Source organism: Cololabis saira, chromosome 23, assembly GCF_033807715.1.
Source record: "Cololabis saira isolate AMF1-May2022 chromosome 23, fColSai1.1, whole genome shotgun sequence".
NCBI classification, from domain to species: Eukaryota; Metazoa; Chordata; class Actinopteri; order Beloniformes; family Belonidae; genus Cololabis; species Cololabis saira.
In genome coordinates this window covers 13728552-13756507 of record NC_084609.1, presented here as the reverse complement: position 1 = coordinate 13756507, position 27956 = coordinate 13728552, and the positions used below count along the sequence as shown (strand labels likewise).

Below are 27956 nucleotides of genomic sequence, written 5' to 3'. Positions count from 1 at the left end.
CAAAACAGATTTAAAACAAATCTAAAATAACTACCTGTCAACAACTTACAAACTACAATTATGTGCTTAGTTCTACCTTTGTTGACACTGAAATGTTGTGCACATTCCTATGTATGTAATTCCTATAATAGAGCCTAAATGAAAACACAAAAGGGAATTAAAGCAAATTGATTTACTTTAAATATTTGTAGTTTATATACACATTGGTTGTCTTCAAGTGAAAAATGTACATTTTCTTTTAATTTGTCATTTTCACTCGTGGGTCTCTGGCATTCATGACTGATGTTACAGACACACGTGTCTCCAGCTGTTATATCTTTCAGAACTTGTAACTGAGCCCCATCCTGCTCCTCTTTAGGAAAGTGAATTCGGTTTCCCATTTTTAGAGATATTTACACGAAGTCTAAGCTTTTTTGGCAGAAATGTCTTCTCTCTGGTTACATCCATAGACATTATATACGTAGACGCCCCATCGAGTGGTCTTGCCCGCTGCTGCGATCCGCAAACGTCGCCGCCATATTGGATGTGGCAAGACTGCACTGTAAACTAATACCAGTAAATGAACTTATTTTCATAAAGCGCCTTTCTACAAAGAAATGTACGTTTTACGTCTCATTTATTCATTCACACATGCACTAATATACTTGGGAAACAGTTAGGCACCAAATATATTTAATTTTCTCAGATGGCAAAAATAAGAACTTTATTGATCCCACATAGGAGTAATTCATGTTATATCAGCAATATATATCCCCCCTCACAAAAATAAGAAAAATAGAGAAACATATTTTCTCATCAACAAAACATGAACCATTTTTCAGACATAAAAGTCAATTCAAGTCAAGTCGATAAAAATCTGAAAAATGGTTCAAATGTTATTTTGTTACTTGAAACATTTTTAATATGTTTATGTAAAATATGCTTTGTTTGATGAGAAAATATGTTTCTCTATTTTTCTTATTTTTGTGAAGATGGATATATATTGTTTTTCGGCACTACCTTCTTATGGATTACACTTATTGGTCCTGCTTTTCTGGTTTAGTTTTGCTATTGTTTGTTTGCTTTTTTTATTGTAACAATGTTGCGTAGCTTTATTTTTTGTCTTTTTTTGTTGTTTTTTTCTTCTGCTATTTGAAAATTGATTTATTACAATACATTTAAATGCTGCTAACCTTATTGGTTTCTTTTTTTTCCCTGTCTCTTTGGTTTGGCTTACGGTAATTTAGTTTTGTTTGTTTGTTTGCTTGTTTGTCAGTGGTTGCTGTCGTTTCTTTTTTAGTGTAAGTTTGTTTGTTTTTTATATTGAAAGAATTCTGGATAGCTTATTTTGGTATGCAGGACGGGCATTAATATAAGCACTATGCTTCTGCCTGTGCAATTTCACTCACTATTTTGTTGATAATGTTTGTGTTGATAATGCTGTAGTGTGATCTATAGCTGACATAACATGAATTATTCCTATGTGGGATCAATAAAGTTCTTATTTTTGCCATCTGAGAAAATTAAATATATTATATTTGGTGCCTAACTGTTTCCAAGTATATTAGTGCGCGTGTGAATGAATAAATGAGACGTAAAACGTAAATTTCTTTGTAGAAAGGCGCTTTATTATGACGGAGTATTAGGGCCAAACTAAGACAAAAAAAAACATTTGGAAATTACGAGAATAAACTCGTAAAATTACGAGAATAAAGTCGTAATATTACGAGAATAAAATCGTAATATTACGAGAATAAAGTCATAATATTACGAGAATAAAGTCGTAAAAATTACGAGAATAAAGTCATAGCCTAATGTTGCGAGAATAAAGTCGTAATAGATTATGAGAATACAGTAATATTACGAGAATAAAGTCGTAATATTACAAGAATAAAGTCGTAAAATTACAAGATTAAAGTCATATTGTTGCGAGAATAAAGTCGTAATATTACGACTTTATTCTCGTAATTTTACGACTTTATTCTCGTAATTTCCAAATTTTTTTGTCTTAGTTTGGCCCTAACACTCCGTCGTACTTTATGAAAATAAGTCCATTTACTTGTATTAGTTTCCAGCGAGTCTTGCCCCATCCAATATGGCGGCGGCGTTGACGTACGGCTCAGCGGCATGGATCTATGCTCAGCGGGGGCGTCTACGTTTTTCTGTCTATGGGATTGACAGAACAGCGGAAGTGACAGCAGCAACTTCCCCCCCAACAATAACCTCATCACTCCGTTTATTAGTGCACGGAGCTCCGCTTCCCCGGTCCAGACATGTCTACTGCGTACAGGAACAGGTAAAGACACACACCTGGGTCATAAATAAGCGCGGGCGGAGACAGTAAAGTGTGTTTTTACTGTAGCATCAGTTAGCATCAGGTCCGTTCATGTCAATGCGAGGCTAGCGGCAGGAAGCTAAACAAAACAGTCTGTGTGGAGGGTTTAAAACGGCAGTTCAAAGAGAACAACACCGTAAACGCTCGTGTGGTTGTAGCAATACTTTTATAATGTCCACATTATACAAGAGATGGAGCTCTTTTTTTTCATTTGAAACTAAAGCGGTTATATTTTATATAAATGTTGATTGTGTGAAGCCGCATCACGTGACTCCCCCAGATCCGTCAGCGCATCACGTGACTCCTCCAGCTGCTGACTGCTGTCCTCATAAATGGTCCTTTTAATGGTTCTTTTAACCACATTTCAGCAACAAATCACACAATAGACAATCCATAATGATTTGTAGGACCCGTTTTTGATCAAATCTTCTGTTTAATTAGATTTGATTTCTTTTGATTTGAAGATTTTATTTCGAACATGCATAAAAAAGCGTACAAAAAAGTGAAAAAACAGAATACACTTATATATATATATATATATATATATATATATATATATGCTACTTACCCCGCCATACAGGTGCAATTCGCTGTGAGGGCGTAGTTTTCTCGTTTGTAGATTATAACTAGGGGTGTAACGATACACTAGTCTCATGATACGGTACGATACACGATATTGAGGTCACGATTACGATACGATATTATAGCAGTATTTTTTTAACAACCTTGAATGAGGAACATATGACTGGAAAAAATTGTCTTTTATTTGAAAGACAAAATATAAAACAATGCTGTGCATTTGCCCTATTGTTACAGTTTGTAATGCTTTATAACTGTTTAAGTTTTAAAGAGAAAGCCAGGCCAACCATTTTCCACAAACTGAACTGAAAGTAAATGTCAGGTTTGCAATATGCATCTTCAGTTTTATACAAGTAAAAATATTTTGCCACAAACGGAATAGTTTCTCTCATGTATGATTTGACTTTTTTTCTTTTCCAGAAATTTAACAACTAAAATTAAATAAATAAATAAACTATGAAAAGTCCCAAACTCCAAATGCAACATGACTGTTATTTATCTTCTGCCAGAGCCAAGAGCTTCACATGCTCCAGCCTGAGGCCGTAAGGTGAACCCTGGTATCGTTTCATCCCGCTTCACCTTTGGGGACGACACAATCTTTACATCATAAAAAACATTGATTCATGCTCACCTTAGAAGTAAAAGTTCAGAGCTCAAAACTCCGCAAGAGTCCTGTGATCGGGACCACAAAACGGTACTAGTTTCTTCTGAGTGTAGTAAGATTTTCGTCCGCTGCACCAATAGGATGTTACTAGTCAACACAATATATTAATATTAATAACCCAATATCGGGCTACAGTTTGTCACCTCCACGACACGTATCGTGATGTTTCTGTATCGCGAAATTTCGTGACACGATATATTGTTACACCCCTATAAAATCGTGTAGCTCAACAGTCGCCTCAGTCACAGAACTGACCTTTTGGTCAGTGAATTTTAAACAGTTTTGTACGACAAAACAAAGTCAAAGGAGCTTAAATGTGTTTTCCACACTCTGTGGTGGTACTAAATTGTTCTTGGGTGCTCCTCATTAGGGTTAGTAGTGTCTGTCTTGACTCCTGAGCCTGCTCTGTGGCCTCTCTGTGCATCTGTCTGCAAATTAAACAACAAGATGCAGTGTGTTGTTCATCTGTGTCCCTCTGGCTCAGGGTTCGGCAACCCGCAGCTCTAGAGCCGCATGTGTCAAAATGTTTGACCTTTTTTTTCTTCTTTTTTTTTCTCTTTTTTTCTTCTTTTTTCCTCTTTCTCTCTTCCTTTTTCCTTTCTTTTTTAATCGACATTTTGACTTTTTTCTCAAAATTTCGACTTTTTTCTCAACATTTCGACTTTTTTCTCGACATTTCGACTTTTTTCTTGAAGTGCATAATGAAAAAAAAAAATCTTCCCCCAGTTATAACTAATATAGATACATGCAGCATGTGTTCCCTTCATTCTAAGGCTTATACAAGACTTTTCATTTTTTGCAGCTCCAGACATATTTGTTTTTTGTGTTTTTGGTCCAATATGGCTCTTTCAACATCTTGGGTTGCCGACCCCTGCTCTGGCTCATGGGTGGTTGACTCACAATAGTAGAATTGATCTTCTCATTTAATCAGTCAGCAGACAAGCATATTTCCTCGAGATTTCACACTGAGCGCTGGATGATGCAGAGAAAAATACTTCTCCTTTGTTAGCTGTTTGAAACGTACGACTGAGTATTAGGGCCAAACTAAGACAAAAAAATTAGGAAATTACGAGAATAAAGTAGTAAAATTACGAGAATAAAGTCAAAACCTAATGTTGCGAGAATTAAGTTGTAGTATTACGAGAATAAAGTCGTAATATTACGAGAATAAAGTCGTAAAATTACGACAATAAAGTCAAAACCTAATGTTGCGAGAATTAAGTTGTAATATTACGAGAATAAAGTCGTAAAATTACGACAATAAAGTCGCAATATTACAGGAATAAAGTCGCAATATTACAGGAATAAAGTCGCAATATTACAGGAATAAAGTCGCAATATTACGAGAATAAAGTCGCAATATTACGAGAATAAAGTCATAGTCTAATGTTGCGAGAATAAAGTCGTAATATTATGAGAATAAAGTTGTAATATGATGAGAATAAAGTTGTAATATGATGAGAATAAAGTCGTAATATTATGAGAATAAAGTCGTAATATTATGAGAATAAAGTTGTAATATGATGAGAATAAAGTTGTAATATGATGAGAATAAAGTTGTAATATGATGAGAATAAAGTCGTAATATTACGAGAATAAAGTCGCAATATTACGAGAATAAAGTCGCAATATTACGAGAATAAAGTCGCAATATTACGAGAATAAAGTCGCAATATTACGAGAATAAAGTCGCAATATTACGAGAATAAAGTCATAGCCTAATGTTGCGAGAATAAAGTTGTAATATTATGAGAATAAAGTTGTAATATTACGAGAATAAAGTCGCAATATTACGAGAATAAAGTCGCAATATTACGAGAATAAAGTCGCAATATTACAAGAATAAAGTCATAGCCTAATGTTGCGAGAATAAAGTTGTAATATTATGAGAATAAAGTTGTAATATGATGAGAATAAAGTTGTAATATTATGAGAATAAAGTTGTAATATTACGAGAATAAAGTCGCAATATTACGAGAATAAAGTCGCAATATTACGAGAATAAAGTCGCAATATTACGAGAATAAAGTCGCAATATTACGAGAATAAAGTCGCAATATTACGAGAATAAAGTCGCAATATTACAAGAATAAAGTCATAGCCTAATGTTGCGAGAATAAAGTTGTAATATTATGAGAATAAAGTTGTAATATTACGAGAATGAAGTCGCAATATTACAAGAATAAAGTCGCAATATTACGAGAATAAAGTCGCAATATTACAAAAATAAAGTCATAGCCTAATGTTGCGAGAATAAAGTCGTAATATTACGAGAATAAAGTCGTGATATTACGAGAATAAAGTCGTAATATTACGAGAATAAAGTCGCAATATTACGAGAATAAAGTCGCAATATTACGAGAATAAAGTCGCAATATTACGAGAATAAAGTCATAGCCTAATGTTGCGAGAATAAAGTTGTAATATTACGAGAATAAAGTCGCAATATTACGAGAATAAAGTCGCAATATTACGAGAATAAAGTCGCAATATTACGAGAATAAAGTCGCAATATTACGAGAATAAAGTCGCAATATTACAAGAATAAAGTCATAGCCTAATGTTGCGAGAATAAAGTTGTAATATTATGAGAATAAAGTTGTAATATTACGAGAATAAAGTCGTAATATTACGAGAATAAAGTCGTAATATTACGAGAATAAAGTCGTAGCCTAATGTTACGAGAATAAAGTCGTAAAATAACGAGAATAAAGTCGTAAAATAACGAGAATAAAGTCGTAATATTACAAGAATAAAGTCGTAATATTAAGAGAATAAAGTCATATTGTTACGAGAATAAAGTCGTAATATTACGACTTTATTCTCGTAATATTACGACTTTATTCTTGTAATTTGTTTCTAATTTTTTTTCGTCTTAGTTTGGCCCTAATACTCCGTCGTAGGAATGTAATTATTTTGGTTCAAAAAGCACTTTGCCATTGATCGTTGGTTCTTAACCCCACTTTCTGATCGCAGAATACAAGAGTTCAAGGTGGCTTTGAGTGAGGAAAACATCAACTTGAAGACACTGAGGGAGCTGTGCTTTAACGGTAATTTCACATTCTGCTGGGTTTTTTTTAAACTGCTGACATCGACATTCTGATTTGTTTTTGTCTAACTGTGCTGTTCCTCTTGACACAGGGATTCCTTTTGAAGGAGGCACAAGATCTCTTTGCTGGAAAGTGAGTTACTGTGCGCCTGTGTGGCTTCAGTTCACGTTTATTGATCTAGACATCAGGCCTATGTAACAAAAAACACTTATCTTAGATGTTTACTTGTGTTTCAAGTTGGACTCTTGTTTGCTTTGCTACCATGGGATTTGGTTTCACACAAAAACGGATATTTCCCCATTTACGTTTTGAAAAATACCATCATTTACACGAACCCGCATAAATACGCTGTTAAGGTGCTATGAGCAGCCAAACCTATAGGGGGCAGTGTAACGAGAAGCTAAAGTCATGCTAGCCAATCAGAATCCTGGAAAAAAACGTCAACAAATGACACGAGTAACTTCCAGTTACTTCCAAGTTGAACGAGAGTCTTTCGTTTGGAGTGACAGAGAAGTGGAGTTACTTTTAAGTGTGACTTTAGAATATAAAACAGGTAAAATACAAGAAAATATTGACGATGGCCAAACAAATTGTAAACACAGGTCACACACATGACGCTGCACTGCAAAAACTCAAATTCTTACCAGGAATATTTGTCTTATTTCTAGTTAAAATGTCTCATTTTTAGTCAAAAAATCTCATTACACTTAAAACAAGAGTCAGCACCAGATAAATAACTTATTTGACAATTTTCACCTGTTTCAAGTAAATTTTCACTTGAAAATTTATCTTCTCATTACAGACATTCTCATAGTCTTGTTTTAAGTGTGAGATTTTTTTCACTAAAAATGAAACATTTTAACTAGAAAAAAGACAAATATTCTTAAGATTAAGAATATTTGTTAAGATTTTGAGTTTTTGCAGTGTGGTGACGTTTCTGTCTCATAATGTGACGTTCTGAAGCCTAAATGTCCGTTTCCCTCCGTTTATAAGCAAACGTAAAGACAGAGTTTTTAAAAATTTCCACTTTGGCCGGAATTTTCAGAAATGGTTTTTGGTGACTTTGATCTTCGTTTTCGTGTAAACGAACGGCCAAAACGCATGAAAACGCCACCGCTTTTCCTACGTGTAAACTGGGCCTTAATCTACTTTATACTTTAACGTTAACACAGTATTGTGACAGTTATTAAATATACATCTAAGATGTGCAGTATGTCCAAAAACCCTACAGCTAACATTTCCTTTGCAACTGCACGACTTCCCAGAGATTCTTGTTGATCAGCTACAATTTGGCAGCTTGTTTTGAGAACGACTGCAGCTGCTCAAATGGATGTTTCTATTGCAGCATCAGCAGTATATTTATTAACTCAGTGTTATTGGCGATTAGGAGCTAAAATAGTAACAGGAAATACAGTGAAAAAGAGTGTGTTGTTCATTGATACTGCTGCATAGAACTGGTTTGGAGAGTTTCACACATGTAGGTGTTGCATCTGACGTAGGGTTGCAAAATTAAGACTTTAAATTAAGACAAGGAATTCATGGGAATGGGAATATTCCTGGGAATTAACTGAAAGTCTGCTAAATTGCTGGTAAAAATGTAATGGGGACTTAAATAGAGGGTTCCTATGGGTGCTTAAAATCCTTGAATTGTGCTTGAATTTCAATGTTGTGTTTTCAAGGCCTGAAAAGTGCTTGAATTTTAGTTTTAACTGTTTGAAAGTGCTTGAAATTATAACTCTCTTTCACAAAATTGGGATCAGACTGTATAGTTTAGTTATTACAAGGAGAAATAAAATCAGTAAGATGCAACATAACTAGATGTTTACAGTACGATACAATGTACATTACAATGTACAGTATTTTTTCTGGTAATGACTCTAGAAATACTAGAAATAAGAGAAATATTCCTGGTAAGATTTTGAGTTTTTGCAGTGTAGCGCAGTAGCATGACGTTTCATATGCGTTGCCGTGCTTGACTGCTGCCACGTTCATATGGCTTCTTTGTGGGGAAAACCTGACATCCCATAACAGGTTTTCACTACCATAAATAAAGCGTGACTGACATACGAGGTGATTTGATTTGTGACTCGTGTGAAGTGACCCATGCGGGCCACGGATCACCCATGATCTGATAACAGCCCCAGATAAAACAATCAGATTTAATGCAGTTCAGCTGGATTTTTAACCTGTTTAGTGCTTCATCACAGATATGGGGCCGTCTCTGATACCACAAACTACTTGCGTGTACTGAACTCTCAGAGATGAAGTGTGCAGCACACTCACGATATCATCTGCAGTATGGATTGGTGCTACTTACAGATATTTGTTTCTTTGTTTGAAATTCAGTCTGAAGCCCTCAAATTCAGTCACATCACACTACAAGCATTATCAACACAAACATTATCAACAAAATAGTGAGTGAAATGGCACAGGCAGAAGCATAGTGCTTATATTAATGCCCGTCCTGCATACCAAAATAAGCTATCCAGAATTATTTCAATATAAAAAACAAACAAACTTACACTAAAAAAGAAACGACAACAACCACTGACAAACAAGCAAACAAACAAAACTAAATTACCTTAAGCCAAACCAAAGAAACAGGGAAAAAAAAGAAAAGAAACCAATAAGGTTACCAGTATTTAAATGTATTGTAATAAATCAATTTTCAAATGGCAGAAAAAAACAACAAAAAGACAAAAAATAAAGCTACCCAACATTGTTACAATAAAAAAAGCAAACAATAGCAAAACTAAAGCAGAAAAGCAGGACCAATGAGGTTTACATATATAGTAGTAAAGACATTTTTTTTTTATAAATATCAGAGAACGGCAAAAACAAAAACACGGCAAAAACAAATAAACATTAACATTTGTAGCTTTCAAAGATTGCTCTACAAATCTTTTTTTTGTAAACCGAAAATGAGCTTCACATTGGTAAAACTAGGTGAGCGTCGTTCCATAGTTTAACTCCCACAACAGATAAATATACATCTCCTTTTAGTCTCTTTTCTAGCTTTTTGTACAACAAATTTACAAACATCACGCAAATTATATTTTGACTCATGTATTGGGAAAAACCGTTTTACACAGACGGGGAGTAACTTTAATTTAGCTTTATACATTATTTGCATTATTTTATAATAAACCAAATCATTAAATTTCATAACATGGGGTTTTATAAACAATGGATTTGTATGTTCATAGTTTCCCACCCTATTAATAATACGTATGGCTGGTTTTTGTAAAAGGACTATAGCATTTACTGTTGTCTTATACGTCGAGCCCCAAACTCCCACACAATACCATATATAAGGTAGTATTAGTGAACAATAAATTAAATGTAGTGCTTTATGATTTAATATATTTCTGGACTTATACAGGATGTGATTTGTTTCTAGTGTGCAGCTTTGGGAACGTTTTCCTCAGATTTCATGCGTTTTTGTTTTTTTCGGTTACACACTCAAGGATCTTTAGCTTCAAAGCAGGTTAGTTGTCCAAATAGTCCTCAAGTATGATTGTGTTACTGCTGCCGGTTCAAATAGACTCCCCAGTCTCAAGTCGCAAACATCAGGAGTAGGGCTGAACGATTTTTGAAAATAATCTAATTGCGATTTCTTTTCCTCAATATTGCGATTGCGATTTAATATGCAATTATTTTTTCAAGGTCCTGTTCTCATGTATTTTTCAGCTACACAAGCAATAAATCAATCTGTTATATAATAAAACAATGTCAGATTTATTTAAAGCACAGATTACAACAATAAAGAAAACAAATCTGGCTTTGAGCTGCTCTAGCACCCTGGCAATCATCATTTCTTTGGATTCCCATCTTGTTGGACATTCAGTGATAAGGTTGTGCTCAGGAAGTTTGAGCTCCCTCTGTGCTTCAGTCATTGCTGCCTTCTTCTTCCAACTGTGGGAGAAGTGCCCCACCACCTTCTTGTACAGCCCTACTGCTCTTGACACTGTCATCTTTGAGTGCATGTCCTGTAATACAAAATAGAACTGTGTAATTTATACAATTTGTCTTGTGTGACACAAGGTTATCAACTTTGAAATAAATACAGACATTCTCTCCCTCTACCTCTCACATTCACCATTCACACACACATACAGAGACACACACACACATACATGCGCCGACATATACGTCGTGATACTAATTTACGTACCGATGGCAAGATCTAATCGGTGCCCAAAACACGGCGGTCTTGTCCAATCGTTAAGCTATGCTGGCATCACCATATAAGCTGCGTTGTCCGTCGTTTAGCAGACGTGGTTTTCTTCCAGTAGATCCCAGCCGGCGAGCCCCTATCTCCCCTGTCTTCACCACAGTTCAGTTGCCGTTGCAAAAAACTCCACTGCAACTCTCTGTCTGCATTTTTTTTTTATATAGCTCAGGTATGGCTACCTGGCTAAAATGTGTGCGTGAGGGCATTTGGTACCGCTTATCCATTGTGCGTACCAAAGCCGTAAACCCAGGCCTGGTCACTGCACCAATGTCTGTACACCAATGTTTACACCAGTGATTCTTAACCATAGGGCCGCGGCCCACACTTGGGCCGCGAGCGCCATCTAGTGGGCCGCCAAAAAAAATTCAGTTTTGTACGTGTGGGCCGCGAGGGCCGCGGGACTGCATAGCAACTCCCAACCAAATGAGGAAAAGAAGACACTCAGCTGGCTGTACGTGTAATAGTAAGAGAAATGGTGTGTCTTTACAGAGACAATCCTTCATTTTGCACAGAGTAGGTTTAGATCCGCCAGGATCAGGGATCGATTACTTGGGTCTGCGCCCAGAGCGAGCGAGCGCGGCGTGATCATTTATCCCGGCGCGTCCCCGCGGCCGGGGAGGTCGGCTGAGGCTGCCGCTCGAGCGGTGGGCTCCGTCGTTACTGCTGAAGGATGGTAGATGTAGATGCGTGGGCTGTCGTGTCTGCTGGACTGGACTGTTCGGGCTTTCGAAAAAGCATCGGAAAGTAACTGCTGCAGCGCGACCAGAGAGCTGCGGTGCGGGCTGTGCCCGTCGCAGCTGATCAGGCTCGGATGAAACCCGACACACTGAGTCCTGACAACTTATTAATGTAAATAACTTAAAGTAAAATCAAACTAAGTTTTGTCCTCGCTGTATTTTTAAATATGCAACCCGGAATGGACAAATTCATCCTGTTCAGTCTTCCCACTGGGACAAAACCAGTGTCTCATACGTTCAGAGACCGTGGCGTTCAAAGTGCGAAAGTGAAACGCCACTGAAACAAAACACAAAGTTTTTCATCAAACATATCCACTCAAGTCTGAACTGAAGTCACAGAAAAATAAACTGACCATCTTAAAACATCCTGCCCATGTTTGGGTCCAGATACAGCTGTGAAGCAGCTTTCTCCACAGTGAACATAATTAAAACTAAATATCGTTCCAGGCTCAACAATGAACACCTTCTCATGCATATGAGAACCTTACACCATCCAGCCCAGATTTAAAGTCCTAACAGGAGAAGTTAGAGCTCAGTTCTCTCACTGAACGACAGAAAGTGGGGACATAAGATTATAAGAGGGGAAGAAAGAAAAACTGCAAAACTGTTAAATTGTTAAGATGTGTTTATATTAATTTAGTATAAAAATGTGTTGAGACAATTAACAAAGAAAAGGGGAAATTCAAACTGCTGGTAGAGAAATAAAATAAGATAGCATTTGAAAAATAAAATAAAATCTACTTTATTTTTAAGAGAAAAAAATATGTTTAATTCAAGTTAAACATGTTAATTGGCAAATATGTACTTTTTTTAATATAACAGTCAGATGCAGATGTTGATACAACTATGAGGCTACTTGAATATATACACACACACACACACACACATACAGTATATTTTATGATGTTCTGGACCTTCGCTTGAGTAAATTTTCTCTAAATGGACCTCTTAAAGTTTTAGTTGAATACCCCTGCTATACAGTGTTTATATTTAATGGGCCCCGGGCCACTCTGTACTGAAAAAATTGGGCCCCAAGGTCAGAAAGGTTAAGAACCCCTGGTTTACACCAATGGGCATCATGTCCTTGGCTATGAACTCCATTATTGCCATAGTTATTTCTGCGTGCCGTTTCAGGTTATGCTCGTAAGGAGAAATAGTTTCAAACAGGTCGGTCAGTGATCCCTGTCGGCTGGTACTTTTCTTAGTTGAAGCACTGGTCGTTGGCCTTCTAGCCAGGCTATCATGCATGGCTTTGTGGTGGTTTTTTAAGTGCTGAAACAGGTTCGACGTGTTACCTCGTGAGGTAACCGTAGCAAGGCGGGTTTTGCATAATACCTGACGTTGCGCAGCATCTTCTCTTTTAAATCCAAAATAATTCAACAAAGCTGACGTGCTGCTTCTCTTTGGTACCAAGCTTTCTGCTGTGTCAGCTTTTGTAGAGCCTGAGGCCATTGTAGGCCACCGTTGAACTGAATCACATTTATGTTACGATTTGAACATTGGCGTGTAGCCAGCCACAATTATTTATATTCATGTTTGGATGAGACAAATTGCAGAAATTTTCTAATTGATTCAGTTAAATTGCAGGTAATTCTTATCTATTCTTGCCACTTCTCCTCGACTGAACCGTCTCTTAATCCTGAAAAGGTTCACACTCTTTTCACGCTGACAGTTAATCAGAACATGCTGCTAATCCTCTTGTTTATGGGATATTAAACTATGACCTTGTGATCGCTGAGCTCAGTGCTTTTTGGGACACTGCAGGACTGATTACGAAGTTCTGTGGCAAGAAAAATATTTTAAGATAAAGCACCAGCTATGGTCTTACACTGCAAAAACTTACCAAGAATATTTGTCTTATTTCTAGTTAAAATGTCTCATTTTTAGTCAAAAAATCTAATTACACTTAAAACAAGAGTCATTACCAGAAAAATTACTTTGTTGTTGTAAATTTGACAAAGAAAAATCTGCCAGTGGGACAAGATTTATCTTCTCATTACAAGCAAAAAAATCTTGTTCCACTGGCAGATTTTTCTACTTATTTCAAGTGAAAATCTACTTGAAACAGGTGAAAATTGTTGTTTTTTCCAGTGATGAGTCTTGTTTTAAGTGTAATGAGATTTTTTTGACTAAAAGTTAGACATTTTAACTAGAAATAGAATAATTCTTGTTAAGATTTTGGGTTTTTGCAGTGATAAATACATTTTTATCATTAATCATATGTGACAACGTTGAAGATGATGATGGAATCTCTTTGCTTTGGCTTCTCTAGTACTCTCAATGTTTTTGACCCGTGTCCCATGTGATTTTTCTTTTTTTTTTTTAGATCCTTCTCAATTATCTGCCTCTTGATCAGTCAATATGGGAGTCGTTCCTCAAAAAGCAGAGGTGAGTCCCTAGTTGTGACAACGACCTAAAAATGTGAAGTTCCATCTACAAGTTTAAGAAAATGTTTAAAGAAAATATTGTAAATAAATATAAAACACTATAACTATAAAGTATATTATCAAAAACATTCTAGAAACGTCAACGTCTGTGAAACGTCAATTTTAATATTTTGTCTTATTTATTTTTTGTCTTCTTTATGCATTGTTTGTTTCCACGGATTAATGCTAATGTTTCTGATTTAAGCTGATCACAAGAGAAAAAGGGTATAAGCTACGGCTTCAGCCTTCACCTTTTCGGCAAAAGCAATGTTTATTTTACTTTTTTCATTTTGTTTTGTAGAATAACTTGTACAAGTGACAATGAAGACAATTCATTCGTTCAACACAGCAGCTGACGAGGCCTTGTGTTGCGCTGGTTTGTTTCCGTGTTTCTCGACAGAGAGGGCTACACCCAGTTCCTGAAAGAAATGATCATCCAGCCCGGCATCGCCAAAGCCAACCTGGGCCTTTCCAGAGAAGATGTAACGATGGAGGACCATGTAAGTCAAGAGTGCTTCACAACAGCCGTGAACTGGGGAATTTGATTTGATTTGAAGATTTTATTTGGAACATGCATAAAAAAGTGAAAAAAACAGAATATATATATATATATATATATATATATAGGGTTCCTACGGGTGCTTGAATTTCAAGGCCTGAATAGTGCTTGAATTTTAGTTTAAGTAAGTAAGATTTTATTCCTTCTTGTAATAACTAAACTATACAGTCTGATCCCAATTTTGTGAAAGACACAGAGTTATATTTTCAAGCACTTTTAAGGGTCATTTTCAAAATCTTCAAGCACCTTATCGCTGGGGTAAAATATCTACAGGAATATATATATATATACTCATTATTCTTTCTGCTTTTTATCACAGTTATGTAGATTGTATCATGCTGTAAACATCTAGTTCAAAATCTTACAAGGAATATTTGTCTTATTAGGGCCCGAGCACTTACAGTGCGAAGACCCTATTGTATCTGTAGGAATTTTCCTTTTTTTTTTTTTCCTTATTTTTCCGAGGAAATGAGGGCCTTTTTGCCCCCCTAAACGTGCCCAAAAAGTCACCAAATTTTGCACGCAAGCCAGGCCTGGCGATAAATTTGATATTTAATGGTTTGCAATAATTGGCGTGGCAAAATGGCTCAACAGCGCCCCCTAGAAAACTTTGTGCCTCAAGCCCCACAATACGGTTTGACGTGCATGCACGAAAATCGGTACACACCTGTATCATATCACAACTTAAAGAAAAGTTTCTTGGCGCCATGGCCGAAACCGAACAGGAAGTCGGCCATTTTGAATTAATCGTGTAATTTTGGCACAATTTATGCCATTTCTTCGGCAGTTAATGCGGCCCGAACCGTAACGTGCACCCAGGTGTGTTATACATCAAAATGTGCGTCTCCATCCTGCGACGGCGTGCATGACTTTTCTCAGTCAAAAGCGTTACCGTGGCGACGCTAGACGCCAAAAAGCGCGCCCCCCCCTTCTTCTGATTGGTCCATATTTGATAGTTCCTACTTTCTGCCATAACTTTTGAATGGTTTGACTTAGAGAGTCGTGGCTGGTGTCATCCGCTAAATGTCCAGGCCTGATGAATCTACATGCAAGTCATACAAGCGCTTCCACTGCAGCACGCCTGAACGTACACAAGGGTGCGAGGGCCCGTTCATCGCTGCTTGCAGCTTTAATTTCTAATTAAAATGTCACATTTTTAGTCAAAAAATCTCATTACACTTAAAACAAGAGTCATCACCAGATAAATAACTTATTTGACAATTTTCACCTGTTTCAGGTAAATTTTCACTTTTTTCCAGTGATGAGTCTTCTTTTAAGTGTAATGAGATTTTTTCAATAAAAATGAAACATTTTAACTAGAAATAAGACAAATATTCTTGTTAAGATTTTGAGTTTTTGCAGTGTGGTGACGTTTCTGTGGAATAATGTGACGTTCTGAAGCCTAAATGTCCGTTTCCCTCTGTTTACAAGCAAACGTGAAGACAGAGTTTTTGCAAATCTCCACTTTGGCCGGAGTTTTCAGAAATGTGACTTTGAGCTTCGTTTTCATGTAAACGAACGGCCAGAACGCATTAAAACACCACCGTTTTTGTTACGTGTAAACAGGGCCTAAGTCTATACTTTCACAGTAATCTAGTGTGAGAATGATACTAAATAATGCATCCTTAGTTGATTTATGTTCCCGTTGTCTCTGTTTACAAGCCTCTAAACCCCAACCCAGACAGCAGGTGGAATAACTACTTCAAGGATAATGAAATCTTACTGCAGATTGACAAAGACGTCAGGTAGGACTTTCCAAAAGCCATTCTGGGTCAATTTTTTTATTTTTCATAATATGTAAATAGAAATTTTTTTTAAGTAATCTGAAAAAAATAGTTGCTCTATTCCTCCAATCTGAACAGATAAGTAAGGGATAATGCCCGACGAGGTGTACATTATCATAAATATCTGGACGATACGGGGGCGTGAACCGGTTTGCTTCCGCGAAGTCCAGAAAAATAACTTATTTGATCATTTTCACCTGTTTCAAGTAAATTTGCACTTGCAATAAGTAGAAAAATCTGCCAGTGGGACAAGATTTATCTTCTCATTACAAGCAAAAAAATCTTGTTCCACTGGCAGATTTTTCTACTTATGAAAATCTACTTGAAACAGGTGAAAATTGTTTTTTTTTCCAGTGATGAGTCTTGTTTTAAGTGTAATGAGATTTTTTTTTTTTACTAAATGAGACATTTTAACTAGAAATAAGACAAATATTCTTGTTAAGATTTTGAGTTTTTGCAGTGCATAAATATATGGACGACACAGGGCCGTGGTTTGCCTCCGCGAAGTCCATATATTTATGTTAATGTCCACCTGGAAGGGCATTATCCCACTTATACCACGGTCACTTACCAAAAAACATAAATATGGAATCAGTTATTCATGCTTTAATGTGTTTTCAGTTGAAATCATTAGTTTTATAACAATCCACAGCTGAGCAGCTGAGCGGACTATTTAGCCGTTGGAACCTGGTAAGTTACAAAGTTTTTTAACAAGCCATAACTCAGTTTCCTTGGTACGTAAGAGTATCAGGGCCATGCAGGAGAAAATTTAAAATAATATTTTAGAGGAGGAAGATTTTTTTTTTCATTATGCACTTTGAGAAAAAAGTCGAAATGTCGAGAAAAAAGTCAACATTTCGAGATTAATGTTGAAGTACAATTTTGAGAAAAAAGTCTAAATGTATTTCAACTTTGTCGTAATTCCAACTTTATTCACGAAATTTCGACTTTATTCTTGAAATTGTATTTCAACATTAATGTCGACATTTTTACTTTTTTCTAGAAATTGTATTTCAACATTATTCAGTGGGCCAAAATACCTGTTGACAGCTGCAGAACGCTCATTGACAAATACAGAAATCGTTTAATTGCATTGATTGCCTCAAAAGGTTGTGCAACAAAATATTAAGTTATGGGTACCATCATTTTTGTCCAGCCCTATTTCATTAGTTTGTTTTTTTTAATAATTATGTTAATCAACAATTCAAAAGTAATGGCTGATTTTGATTATTTAATTTTCAATACATTTTTATTTATTGTTACTTTTGTAAGTTTCAAGTGCTTTCAATGAGAGTTGTGGGTCTTTCCTTCTTTAACTGAGGGGTACCAACAATTTTGTCCACGTGTGTATGCTAGTCCGCTCAGCTCCGCTCGGCTATTTTCTTTTCTCTCCTCTTCTGCCTCCCAGTCATCAAAATTGTTAAATTCACCAAATAAATTAAAAGAAATGACAATCACTCATGTGGCCGTCCTGCGTTAGCCGGCTCTTCTCTGAATCTCCGTTGCCGTGGTTACCACCTGGCAGTTGATCCAGCGTAATGATATTAAAGTTATCAGGCAATTTGACCGAACTTGTTTTTCTAGGTGTAGGTTATCACTTATAACCTACACCTGCCAGCCAATCAGAATCGAGTATTCACACAGACCGTGGTATAATATTGTATAAATCAGAGTCTTGCATGACTTTCCATAAATCATCATCATCATTAGCTGGAACGTGACGGCTTGTTTACACGTTTTTGCAGACGGTTGTGCCCAGACATGGCGTTCTTCCAGCGTCCTACAGAATACCCGTGCCAGCTCATCCTGGACCCTCAGAACGATTATGAGACGCTTCGCCGTCGAGTGGAACAAACCACCCTGAAAGCACAAACGGTCAACCGGAACCGCAGCGGCGTCACCAACGTAAGTTGATCGACCCAGCATGGCGTGTTTCCTGGCTTCTCTCTGTTTCTCCGTGCGAGGAGGAGCTTTTTTTTTTTTTAAAGGGACCTATTATGGCATCTAATACCTATTTTAAACAGGCCTTGAATGTCTTAAAAACAAGCTTTTGATTGTTTTGGCTAAATAAATTAGAAATTCAGCCTCTGAGCCATGTCTTTATCTTCCCATTCTCTAACCTCATTATCTATGTGGGATTCTGAGTGGGCGGGGCTATGATAATGAGGCTCTGTGCTGATTGGCTGCCTGAATGACGCGATACACCGCTACGAAAAAATGGAGGAAGCTCCGGCCGGTGTATTACCGTGTCCTAACTGCATGCGATGCGAGTGAGCGTCAGCGACCAAATCAATTCCATTGCTTTATTTTCTATTGGACTGTCCTAACTGGCCGCAGCGATGCAGCGCGACGCGCCGTTTTGAGCTGAACATTTGTACGCACGCCCGGCTGCTTCCATTTTCTTCCTGTCGCTCGCGTTGCAAGCGTTGTAGGAAACGGTCATGGATGAGGAACGGCTGATCCAGTTAGTTGAAATGTTTCTTTCTTTCTTTCTTTCTTTCTTTCTTTCTTTCTTTCTTTCTTTCTTTCTTTCTTTCTTTCTTTCTTTCTTTCTTTCTTTCTTTCTTTCTTTCTTTCTTTCTTTCTTTCTTTCTTTCTTTCTTTCTTTCTTTCTCCATTTTTACGTGCGCAGCATCAATACCTGCTTTGAGCTGGCAAAATTAAACGATTCCTCGAGGCAGAGAAAATTCCTCCATCAATTTTTGTAATCGAATTACTCTAATTTGAGAAATCGTTTCAGCCCTACTCACAACCATCTAAAAGAGGCAGTAAAAGTTCATTCATTCATCTACTGTATATCATCATTTTTTGTAATCGAATTACTCAAATTATTTGAGGAATCGTTTCAGCCCTATTTTGTAGTTCAGTTGAATCTTGCCGTTCCAGGTCAGTTCTCCTGGAAAGGCCTTGAACCTGTATCCATCGAACGAATACGAGGTTCTGCCCAATGGCAGTGAAGCTCACTGGGAGGTGGTGGAGCGGATTCTCTTCATCTACGCCAAACTCAACCCGGGCATCGCTTACGTGCAGGGCATGAACGAGATCGTCGGGCCGATTTACTACACGTTTGCCACAGACCCTAACGACGAGTGGAAAGGTACTCGGTTTATTCGTAAATTATAGATTTTCTGTTAGATTTAACACTGCAAAAACTCAAATCTTACCAGGAATATTTATCTTATTTCTAGTTAAAATGTCTCATTTTAGTCAAAAAATCTCATTACCAGAAAAATTTCAAATGAAAATCTACTTGAAACAGGTGAAAATTTTTGTTTTTTTCCAGTGATGACTCTTGTTTTAAGTGTAATGAGATTTTTTTTTTTACTAAAAATGAGACATTTTGACTAGAAATGAGACTATTCTTGTTAAGATTTTGAATTTTTGCAGTGTGTGTTCAAGATTGGTTTTCAGGGACTAGTAAATGTTTTTTTTTTCACAATATGTTTATTGTCGTTTTTTAGTTTTTCAAACTTACAACATTTACGCATACATTACATAGACACACATATAATTAGCTTGCACCATTTTCAATTAAAATATAAATAATATATTGAATTAACCAATCAGGGAGGAAAAATAAAATAAATTAAATAAATAAATTAAACAGAAATAAATAAATAAATAAATAAATAAATAAATAAATACAATTTATTTTCAGGTAAATCTTGCACTTTCATCTGTCATAATGTTAATATATGGTTCCCAGAGTTCAGAAAAGTCCTTTAGTTTTCCTTTAGCAATGTACGTTAGTCTTCCCAGACCAGGGGTCGGCAACCCAAAATGTTGAAAGAACCATGTTGGGCCAAAAACACAAAAAACGAATATGTCTGGAGAATGAAGGCAACACATGCTGCATGTATCTATATTAGTTAAAACTGGGGGAAGATTTTTTTTTTCATTCTTGCACTTCGAGAAAAAAGTTGAAATGACGAGAAAAAAGTCGAAATGTCGAGAAAAAAGTTGAAATGTCGAGGAAAAGGTCAATGTTGAGATAAAAGTCAATGTCGAGGTAATAGTAAAAATTTCGTCAAAAAAGTCGAAATGTTGAGAAAAAAATCGAAATGTCGAGAAAAAAGTCGAAATGTCAAGATTAATGTTGAAGTACAATCTTGAGAAAAAAGTCGAAATGTCGAGAAAAAAGTTGAAATGTCAAGATTAATGTTGAAGAACAATCTTGAGAAAAAAGTCAAAATGTCGAGAAAAAAGTTGAAATGTCGAGAAAAAAGTTGAAATGTCGAGAAAAAAGTTGAAATGTCGAGGAAAAGGTCAATGTTGAGAAAAAAGTCAATGTCGAGGAAATAGTCAAAATTTCGTCAAAAAATTCGAAATGTCGAGAAAAAAGTCGAAATGTCGAGAAAAAAGTCGAAATGTCCAGATTAATGTTGAAGTACAATCTTGAGAAAAAAGTCGAAATGTCGAGAAAAAAGTCGAAATGTTGAGGAAATAGTCAAAATTTTGTGAAAAAAGTCGAAATGTTGAGAAAAAAGTCGAAATGTCGAGGAAATAGTCAAAATTTCGTGAAAAAAGTCGAAATGGTGATTAAAAAAAGTCGAAATGTTGATTAAAAAAAGTCGAAATGTCGAGAAAAAAAGTCGAAATGTCGAGAAAAAAGTTGAAATGTCAAGATTAATGTTGAAGAACAATCTTGAGAAAAAAGTCAAAATGTCGAGAAAAAAGTTGAAATGTCGAGAAAAAAGTTGAAATGTCGAGGAAAAGGTCAATGTTGAGAAAAAAGTCAATGTCGAGGAAATAGTCAAAATTTCGTCAAAAAATTCGAAATGTCGAGAAAAAAGTCGAAATGTCGAGAAAAAAGTCGAAATGTCCAGATTAATGTTGAAGTACAATCTTGAGAAAAAAGTCGAAATGTCGAGAAAAAAGTCGAAATGTTGAGGAAATAGTCAAAATTTTGTGAAAAAAGTCGAAATGTTGAGAAAAAAGTCGAAATGTCGAGGAAATAGTCAAAATTTCGTGAAAAAAGTCGAAATGATGATTAAAAAAAAGTCGAAATGTCGAGAAAAAAAGTCGAAATGTCGAGAAAAAAGTTGAAATGTCGAGATTAAAAAGGAAAGGAAGAAAAAAAGAAAAAAAAAAGATCTTGAAAAAGCTCCAGGAGCCACTAGGGCGGCGCTAAAGAGCCGCATGCGGCTCTAGAGCCGCGGGTTGCCGACCCCCGTTCCAGACCAATAGAGCCAGAAAGCTCCCTTATCCACATTCTCAATGTCGGAGCATCCATACTCTTCCAACATAGTGCAACAGCCCAGTTCAGAACTGTATATTGCTTTGACGTTTGTAGGAAGTTCTTTGGGTTTATTCCAAGCACACACAGTTTGGCATTTAAGGGGACTTTAGCATTAAACATCTCTGACAAACAATTTATAACATCTTTCCAGAAGTTTTGGATCTTCACACATTCCCATAAGCAGTGAATTAATGTTCCCTTCTCATTCAAACATTTTGTATAGTCATCTGGAATGTTAGCAATCATATGGTGGAGTTTGACTGGGGTTAATATGTACACTCTCATTAACCACTTGTATTGGAGTAGTCGAGACCTAGTGTTTATTGTTTGTTTTTGAGCTTTTAAGGACTAGTAAATGTTACACGTGAAGTGACTCTGATGTGATTTCTTCGTCCTGCAGAACACGCTGAAGCAGATACCTTCTTTTGTTTCACCAACCTGATGTCGGAGAACAGGGACAACTTCATCAAGAGTCTGGATGACTCTCAGTGCGGCATCACCTACAAGATGGAGAGCGTGTACTCCATGCTCAAAGAGAAGGACCTGGACCTTTACCGCAAGTTGGTAAGGTCCAAGCCGTCTGAAGTTTGTTGTTTGTTTTGTTTGAAATTCTTTATTCAGGCCCAGTTTCGACATAGCAAAAACGGTGGTGTTTTCATGCGTTTTGGCTGTTCGTTTACACGAAGACGAAGCACAAAGTCACCAAAAACGATCATTTCTGAAAACTCCAGCCAAAGTGAAGATTTTAAAAAACTCTGTTTTCACGTTTGCTTGTAAACGGAGGGAAACTGACATTTAGGCTTCAGAACGTCACATTATGAGACAGAAACATCACCAGCGTCATGTGTGCGACCTGCGTTTACAATTTGTTTGGCCACCGTCAATATTTTCTTGTATTTTACCTGTTTTATATTCTAAAGTCACACTTAAAAGTAACTCCACTTCTCTGTCGCTCCAAACGAAAGACTTGTTCATCTTGGAAGTAACTGGAAGTTACACGTGTCATTTGTTGACGTTTTTTTTCCAGGATTCTGATTGGCTAGCATGACTTTATGCTTCGCGTTACACTGCCCCCTGTAGGTTTGGCTGCTCATAGCACCTTAACAGGGTATTTATGCGGGTTCGTGTAAATGATGGTATTTTTCAAAACGTAAAATATCCGTTTTTGTAAATACTATGTGGAAACGTGGCCTTAGAGGTGGATGTCTGGCGAGTTGGGGGACTGAGAGAAGCATAAATTAGGCTTCACTCTTGCTGGGTAACTCTCATTTTCTCATCTGTCATTATTTTCTTGAGTGTCTTACTCACCTCAGTGTTGGTGCATCACTGACTACATTTACATGCAGTCAAAAATTCAGGTTATTGCTATTGCTATATTCCGGTCACTGAAACATTGGGAATAATGTGTTTCCATGCGTGAGCTAACAGGGTTACCCCTGTATACATGGTGATTAATCCTTTGGGAAATCTGGATCAAACCAGCGACGGCAATTCCCGTCATTTCCACTTCTTCTTCCTGTATACAAATTCAAAACAATAACAGCAGCACGGCGGATAATCAACAGCCCAGTAGAAGTCTTTCTTTTTTTCCTCGGCCCTGTAGTTCGCCTTTTTCAGCCTCTTCCAGCAGTGCTTGATCTGGTTTCCTACAAATCCTGCTTGGCACAACTTTTTGCTCACCTTTTTGTAAATCTGGCTATCCCGGTACTTTCTACTGTCTACAAATGATAAAATGTTCATATTTCATTACATTTATGAAGTGATTAGTCTTCTCCTGGTCTTGCGTTTCTCCATGTTTATAAGTACTTCCTGGAATCAAAATACTAAGATTCCTTGCGACAAGAACATGCACAGAAAACAAATTCCTGTTCCTTTTGATGGGGATATCCTACAGAAGAATATCAGGGCCATGCAGGAGAAAAAATATTTGAGAGGGGAAGATTTTTTTTTTTTTATTGTGCACTTCGAGAAAAAAGTCAATGTTGAGAAAAAACTCGAAATGTCGAGATTAATTTTGAAATACAATTTTGAGAAAAAAGTCGAAATGTCAAGAAAAAAGTTGAAATGTTGAGAATATTGTTGAAATACAATTTCAAGAATATAGTCGAAATTTTGAGATTAATGTTGAAATACAATGTTGAGAAAAAAGTCGAAATGTCGAGAATAATGTTGAAATACAATTTCAAGAATAAGGTCGAACTTTCGTGAATAAAGTCGAAATTTCGCCTTTTTTTTCAACATTTCAACTTTACTCACGACATTTTGACTTTTTTTCTCGAAGTGCATAATGAAAAAAAAAATCTTCCTCCTCTACAATATTATTTTTATTTTTCTCCTGCCTGGCCCTAATACTCTTCCTTAATATCCCGTTAGGCTATACATGACCAAATAATGGGGTTAGAAAAGGAGTAACCCAGGGGTCATATTCGGGTTTTTAAAACTGGAATATGAGCAGACTCTGGTTATTCAAAGGGGTTATTGTTGTTTACATGGCCGTGCAAAACCGGGTTATTGCTAATATTCCGGTTTTAAAAGGGTTATTGACTGCATGGAAACATAGTCACTGCTCATTTGTCTCTTTTTGTGTGTTTTCTGTCCACTCAGGAGGAGCAGAACATCAAACCCCAGTACTTCACTTTCCGCTGGCTGACCCTGTTGCTGTCGCAGGAATTCCTCCTGCCGGACGTCATTCGCATCTGGGACACGCTGTTCTCGGACCAGGACCGGTTCAACTTCCTCATCGTGGTCTGCTGTGCCATGCTCGCGTGAGGCTTTCAGACTTCCTCTCCCACAATCCCGCAAGCTCATGCCTGTACTGCAGGGGTTTTCAATAGGGTTGGCCCGATCAGGATTTTTTAGCTCCCGATCACTTGAGTTTGAGTATCTGGCGATCCCGATTTTTCCCGATCCAATCACTTTTTTTGGCTCCCGATACATTTCCGATATTTTTTCCCGATCACATACATTTTGGCAATGAATTAAAAAAAAAAAAAAAAAAAAAAGGACTAAAACTTAAAGGAGCTTAGGACTCCTTTTTAAGAAATGAGACTCTCTAGCGCCACCCTTCACCACGACGGCCGTTGGGGGTACTGCAGCCAACAGTGAAGCCGGCACGGGAGAACGGGGAGAACGCACATAAAGCGTCATGTGACGTCACATCCGCAGCCCAGCGCGGGAAATTCGGGACCGAATTGCAGCACATTTTGCAGCACACAGCCTGTTCAAGGCAACGGAGGGATACACTAGAGGGCTCATTCTTTTGGGTTTGGAACGCTTCATCTGACATTATTACTAGAAAACTTAAAATGTATACGGATTTTTTTCATAAATCCTGCCACAATCCCGCCTCAAGCTCCTTTAATTATCCCAAGTTTCTTTCATTGTCCATTGGAGAACAACATAGACATATATTTCAACAAAGCTTATCAGCCCTGGTGCCACAAAATGTAAAAACATGAAATTGTAAACAAAAACAAAAAGTGCAGAATAGTGCAATAACAAAAATAAATACATTTAACTTCAAAAGTGGTAGTTGAATGACATCCAGTCAAACTCACAAACACAAGAAAATTAAAATACTTTTTGGCTTAACCTTAGTGCAACATTCTGAATGGCATGAGCTGAATAGCAGCAGCTTAATGCAACATGAACATATATAAAATTTCACAATTCAAACATTAGTTTGCCTTCTTCATCGGCCGGAAGTGCCGCCGGCCGGAAGTGTTGTTTTGAAAATGCCGTGATCGGGCCCGATCGATCGGGCGGCCGATCGATCAGGACAACACTAGTTTTCAACCTTTTTTTAGCCCCTTGGATGAGAGAAAAACAGAGCAGGGACCCCTGCTTGGAATTCTTATTTTTTAATCTTTTTTTTTAATGTGTCAAGTTTTAAGCCTGGCTTATACGGAAAAGTATCAGGGCCAAAAATGAGGGCCTTTTTGCCCCCCTAAACGTGCCCCAAAAGTCACCAAATTTTGCACGCAAGCCAGGCCTGGCGAAAAATTTGATATTTAATGGTTTGCATTAATGGCTCAACAGTGCCCCCTAGAAAACTTCGTGCCTCAAGCATGCACGAAAATCGGTACACACCTGTATCATGTCGCAACTTAAAGAAAAGTCTCTTGGCGCCATGGCCGAAACCGAACAGGAAGTCGGCCATTTTGAATTAATCTTGTAATTTTGGCGCAATTTATGCCATTCCTTCGGCCGCTTCTTCGGCCGAACCGTAACGTGCAATGTGCGTCTCGATCCTGTGACGATGCACATTACTTTTCTCCGTCAAAAGCGTTACCGTGGCAACGCTAGACGCCAAAAAACGTGCCCCCGCTTCATCTGATTGGTCCATATTTGATAGTTCCTACTTTCTGCCATAACTTTTGAATGGTTTGACATAGAGTCGTGGGTGGTTTCATCCGCTAAATGTCCAGGCCTGAAGACATCTACATGCAAGTCATACAAGCGCTTCCACTGCAGCACGCCTGAACGTGCACAAGGGTGCGAGGGCCCGTTCATCGCTGCTTGCAGCTTTAATTTCTTTTGAAGTTGGAGGACCCCCTGCAGTACCCCCGCGGCCCCCCGATTGAAGAACCCTGCTGTAACTGTAACTCTCCTGTGAACCACTTCACTTCTTTTTTCACAGACTCATCAGGGACGACTTACTGGCAGGAGACTTCACGGTGAACATGAGATCACTGCAGGTACAGTTTAAAAATATAGTTTATTTGTATAGCACAGGGGTCGGCAACCCAAAATGTTGAAAGAGCCATATTGGACCAAAAACACAAAAAACAAATTAAACAAAAATGAAAAGTCTTGTATAAGCCTTGGAATGAAGGCAACACATGCTGCATGTATCTATATTAGTTATAACTGGGGGAATTATTATGCACTTTGAGAAAAAAGTCGAAATGTCAAGAAAAAAGTCAAAATTTCGAGAAAAAAATCGAAATGTTGAGAAAAAGTCAAAATGTCGAGATTAATTTTGAAGTACAATCTCGAGAAAAAAGTCAAAATTTCGAGATTAAAAAGGAAAGGAAAAAGGAAGAAGAAAAAAGGTCAAACATTTCTGAAGAAGCTCCAGGGAGCCACTAGGGCGGCGCTAAAGAGCCGGCTCTAGAACCGCGGGTTGCCGACCCCTGATTTAGGAGTACGCTTCAGTAAACAGTAATGTTTTTATTCTACCTCACTTATCTTTCAGGATTACCCCATCTCAGATGTTTCCAAAATTCTGACCAAGGCCAAAGAACTGCAGGAAAACTCCTAATCCCATCGCTCGCCTCCTCCATCCAGCCTTCTCGGCTCGCGTTGCGGTAAGGTGGGAGTTTAAGTGTTTGAAAAGCTGTCATGTCAGACTTGTTTCATGGACCTGACGATGAGGAACCTCCATAGATGCATTGGGAAAACCAGCACACTGCTCTATAACTCCGTCTGATGTTAGTTAGTTAGTTAGTGAGTTAGTTAGTTAGTTAGTTAGTTAGTTAATATTTATTTCGGTCAATCACAAGCATAAAAATCAACAAACAAGATAACAAACATCCACAGGTTTTTCCCTGGTCAATATTGTGATTATTTTGACCGAAAAGGTCTGGGCTTGAAGCATAAAGCTTATCTTGCCCAACTTTTAACAGAATAGAATATACAAAAAGAACAAATGAAGTATCATGAGGCTACACAAAATAATAATAATAATAATGATGATGATGATGATGATGATAATAAAAATAATAATAGCTTAAATAACTGTAATAATAATAATAATAATAATGATAGCTCTGAAAACAGAAAGTGAAAAGATGCTAAAGAAACCGACAAAACCAATTTAGGTTGTCATTTCATCTCATGCATGTGTACATTCTTCTTTGTTTGCTTATTGTGCTTCTATATATGTGTCCATTACCTTTGCTTTGAATAATATCTTTTACTCCTAAAACCGATATACATCTGCCCTTTGTATTTGTTCTTATTGCCAGACATACTGTAGGATGTCTGGCCACTGGGGAAACGACAGCCTTGGAAAAAACCCTGGAGGACTCACTGAAAAACGATCGCCAGCCTCAAACCGAGAGGTCGGGCGACCGCGTGCTACGATGAGCATTATGGGTAAAGGCTCCCCAAGTATGTCTTCCTTATGCTCCTCACAGCCCTTTCTCCCATGGAGACATGTTTGCGGTGATTTTGCGGAGTCGCAGCGATCCGACATCGCCGACCTTTTGTTTGCCAGGACAAACAGAGAAGAAATGTTCAGAGAAACTGAGCTGCACTGCAAAAACTCAAAATCTTAACAAGAATATTTGTCTTATTTTTCTAATTAAAATGTCTCATTTTTAGTCAAAAAAAATCTCATTACACTTAAAACAAGACTCATCACCTG

The 27956-nt window shown here is 37.3% G+C and overlaps 1 protein-coding gene across 1 annotated transcript; it reads left to right on the top strand.

Annotated features, from left to right (window-relative positions):
- The first annotated feature begins 2159 nt into the window (after positions 1–2159).
- Positions 2160–27956, top strand: tbc1d13 (TBC1 domain family, member 13). The gene is made up of 13 exons (XM_061714346.1): positions 2160–2275; positions 6534–6607; positions 6699–6739; positions 13905–13966; positions 14405–14504; positions 16226–16308; positions 18093–18252; positions 19234–19444; positions 21987–22150; positions 24191–24351; positions 26226–26283; positions 26784–26895; positions 27556–27956. The coding sequence occupies exons 1-12, from the start codon at positions 2253–2255 to the stop codon at positions 26847–26849; spliced, it is 1203 nt and encodes a 400-aa protein (XP_061570330.1). The 5' UTR covers positions 2160–2252; the 3' UTR covers positions 26850–26895; positions 27556–27956.

Coding starts and splice junctions, on each gene's coding strand:
- tbc1d13 (XM_061714346.1), top strand. CDS start 2,253: ATGTCTACTGCGTACAGGAACAG. Junction 6,608..6,698: donor GAGGGAGCTGTGCTTTAACG/GTAATTTCACAT, acceptor CTCTTGACACAG/GGATTCCTTTTGAAGGAGGC. Junction 24,352..26,225: donor GTCTGCTGTGCCATGCTCGC/GTGAGGCTTTCA, acceptor CTTTTTTCACAG/ACTCATCAGGGACGACTTAC.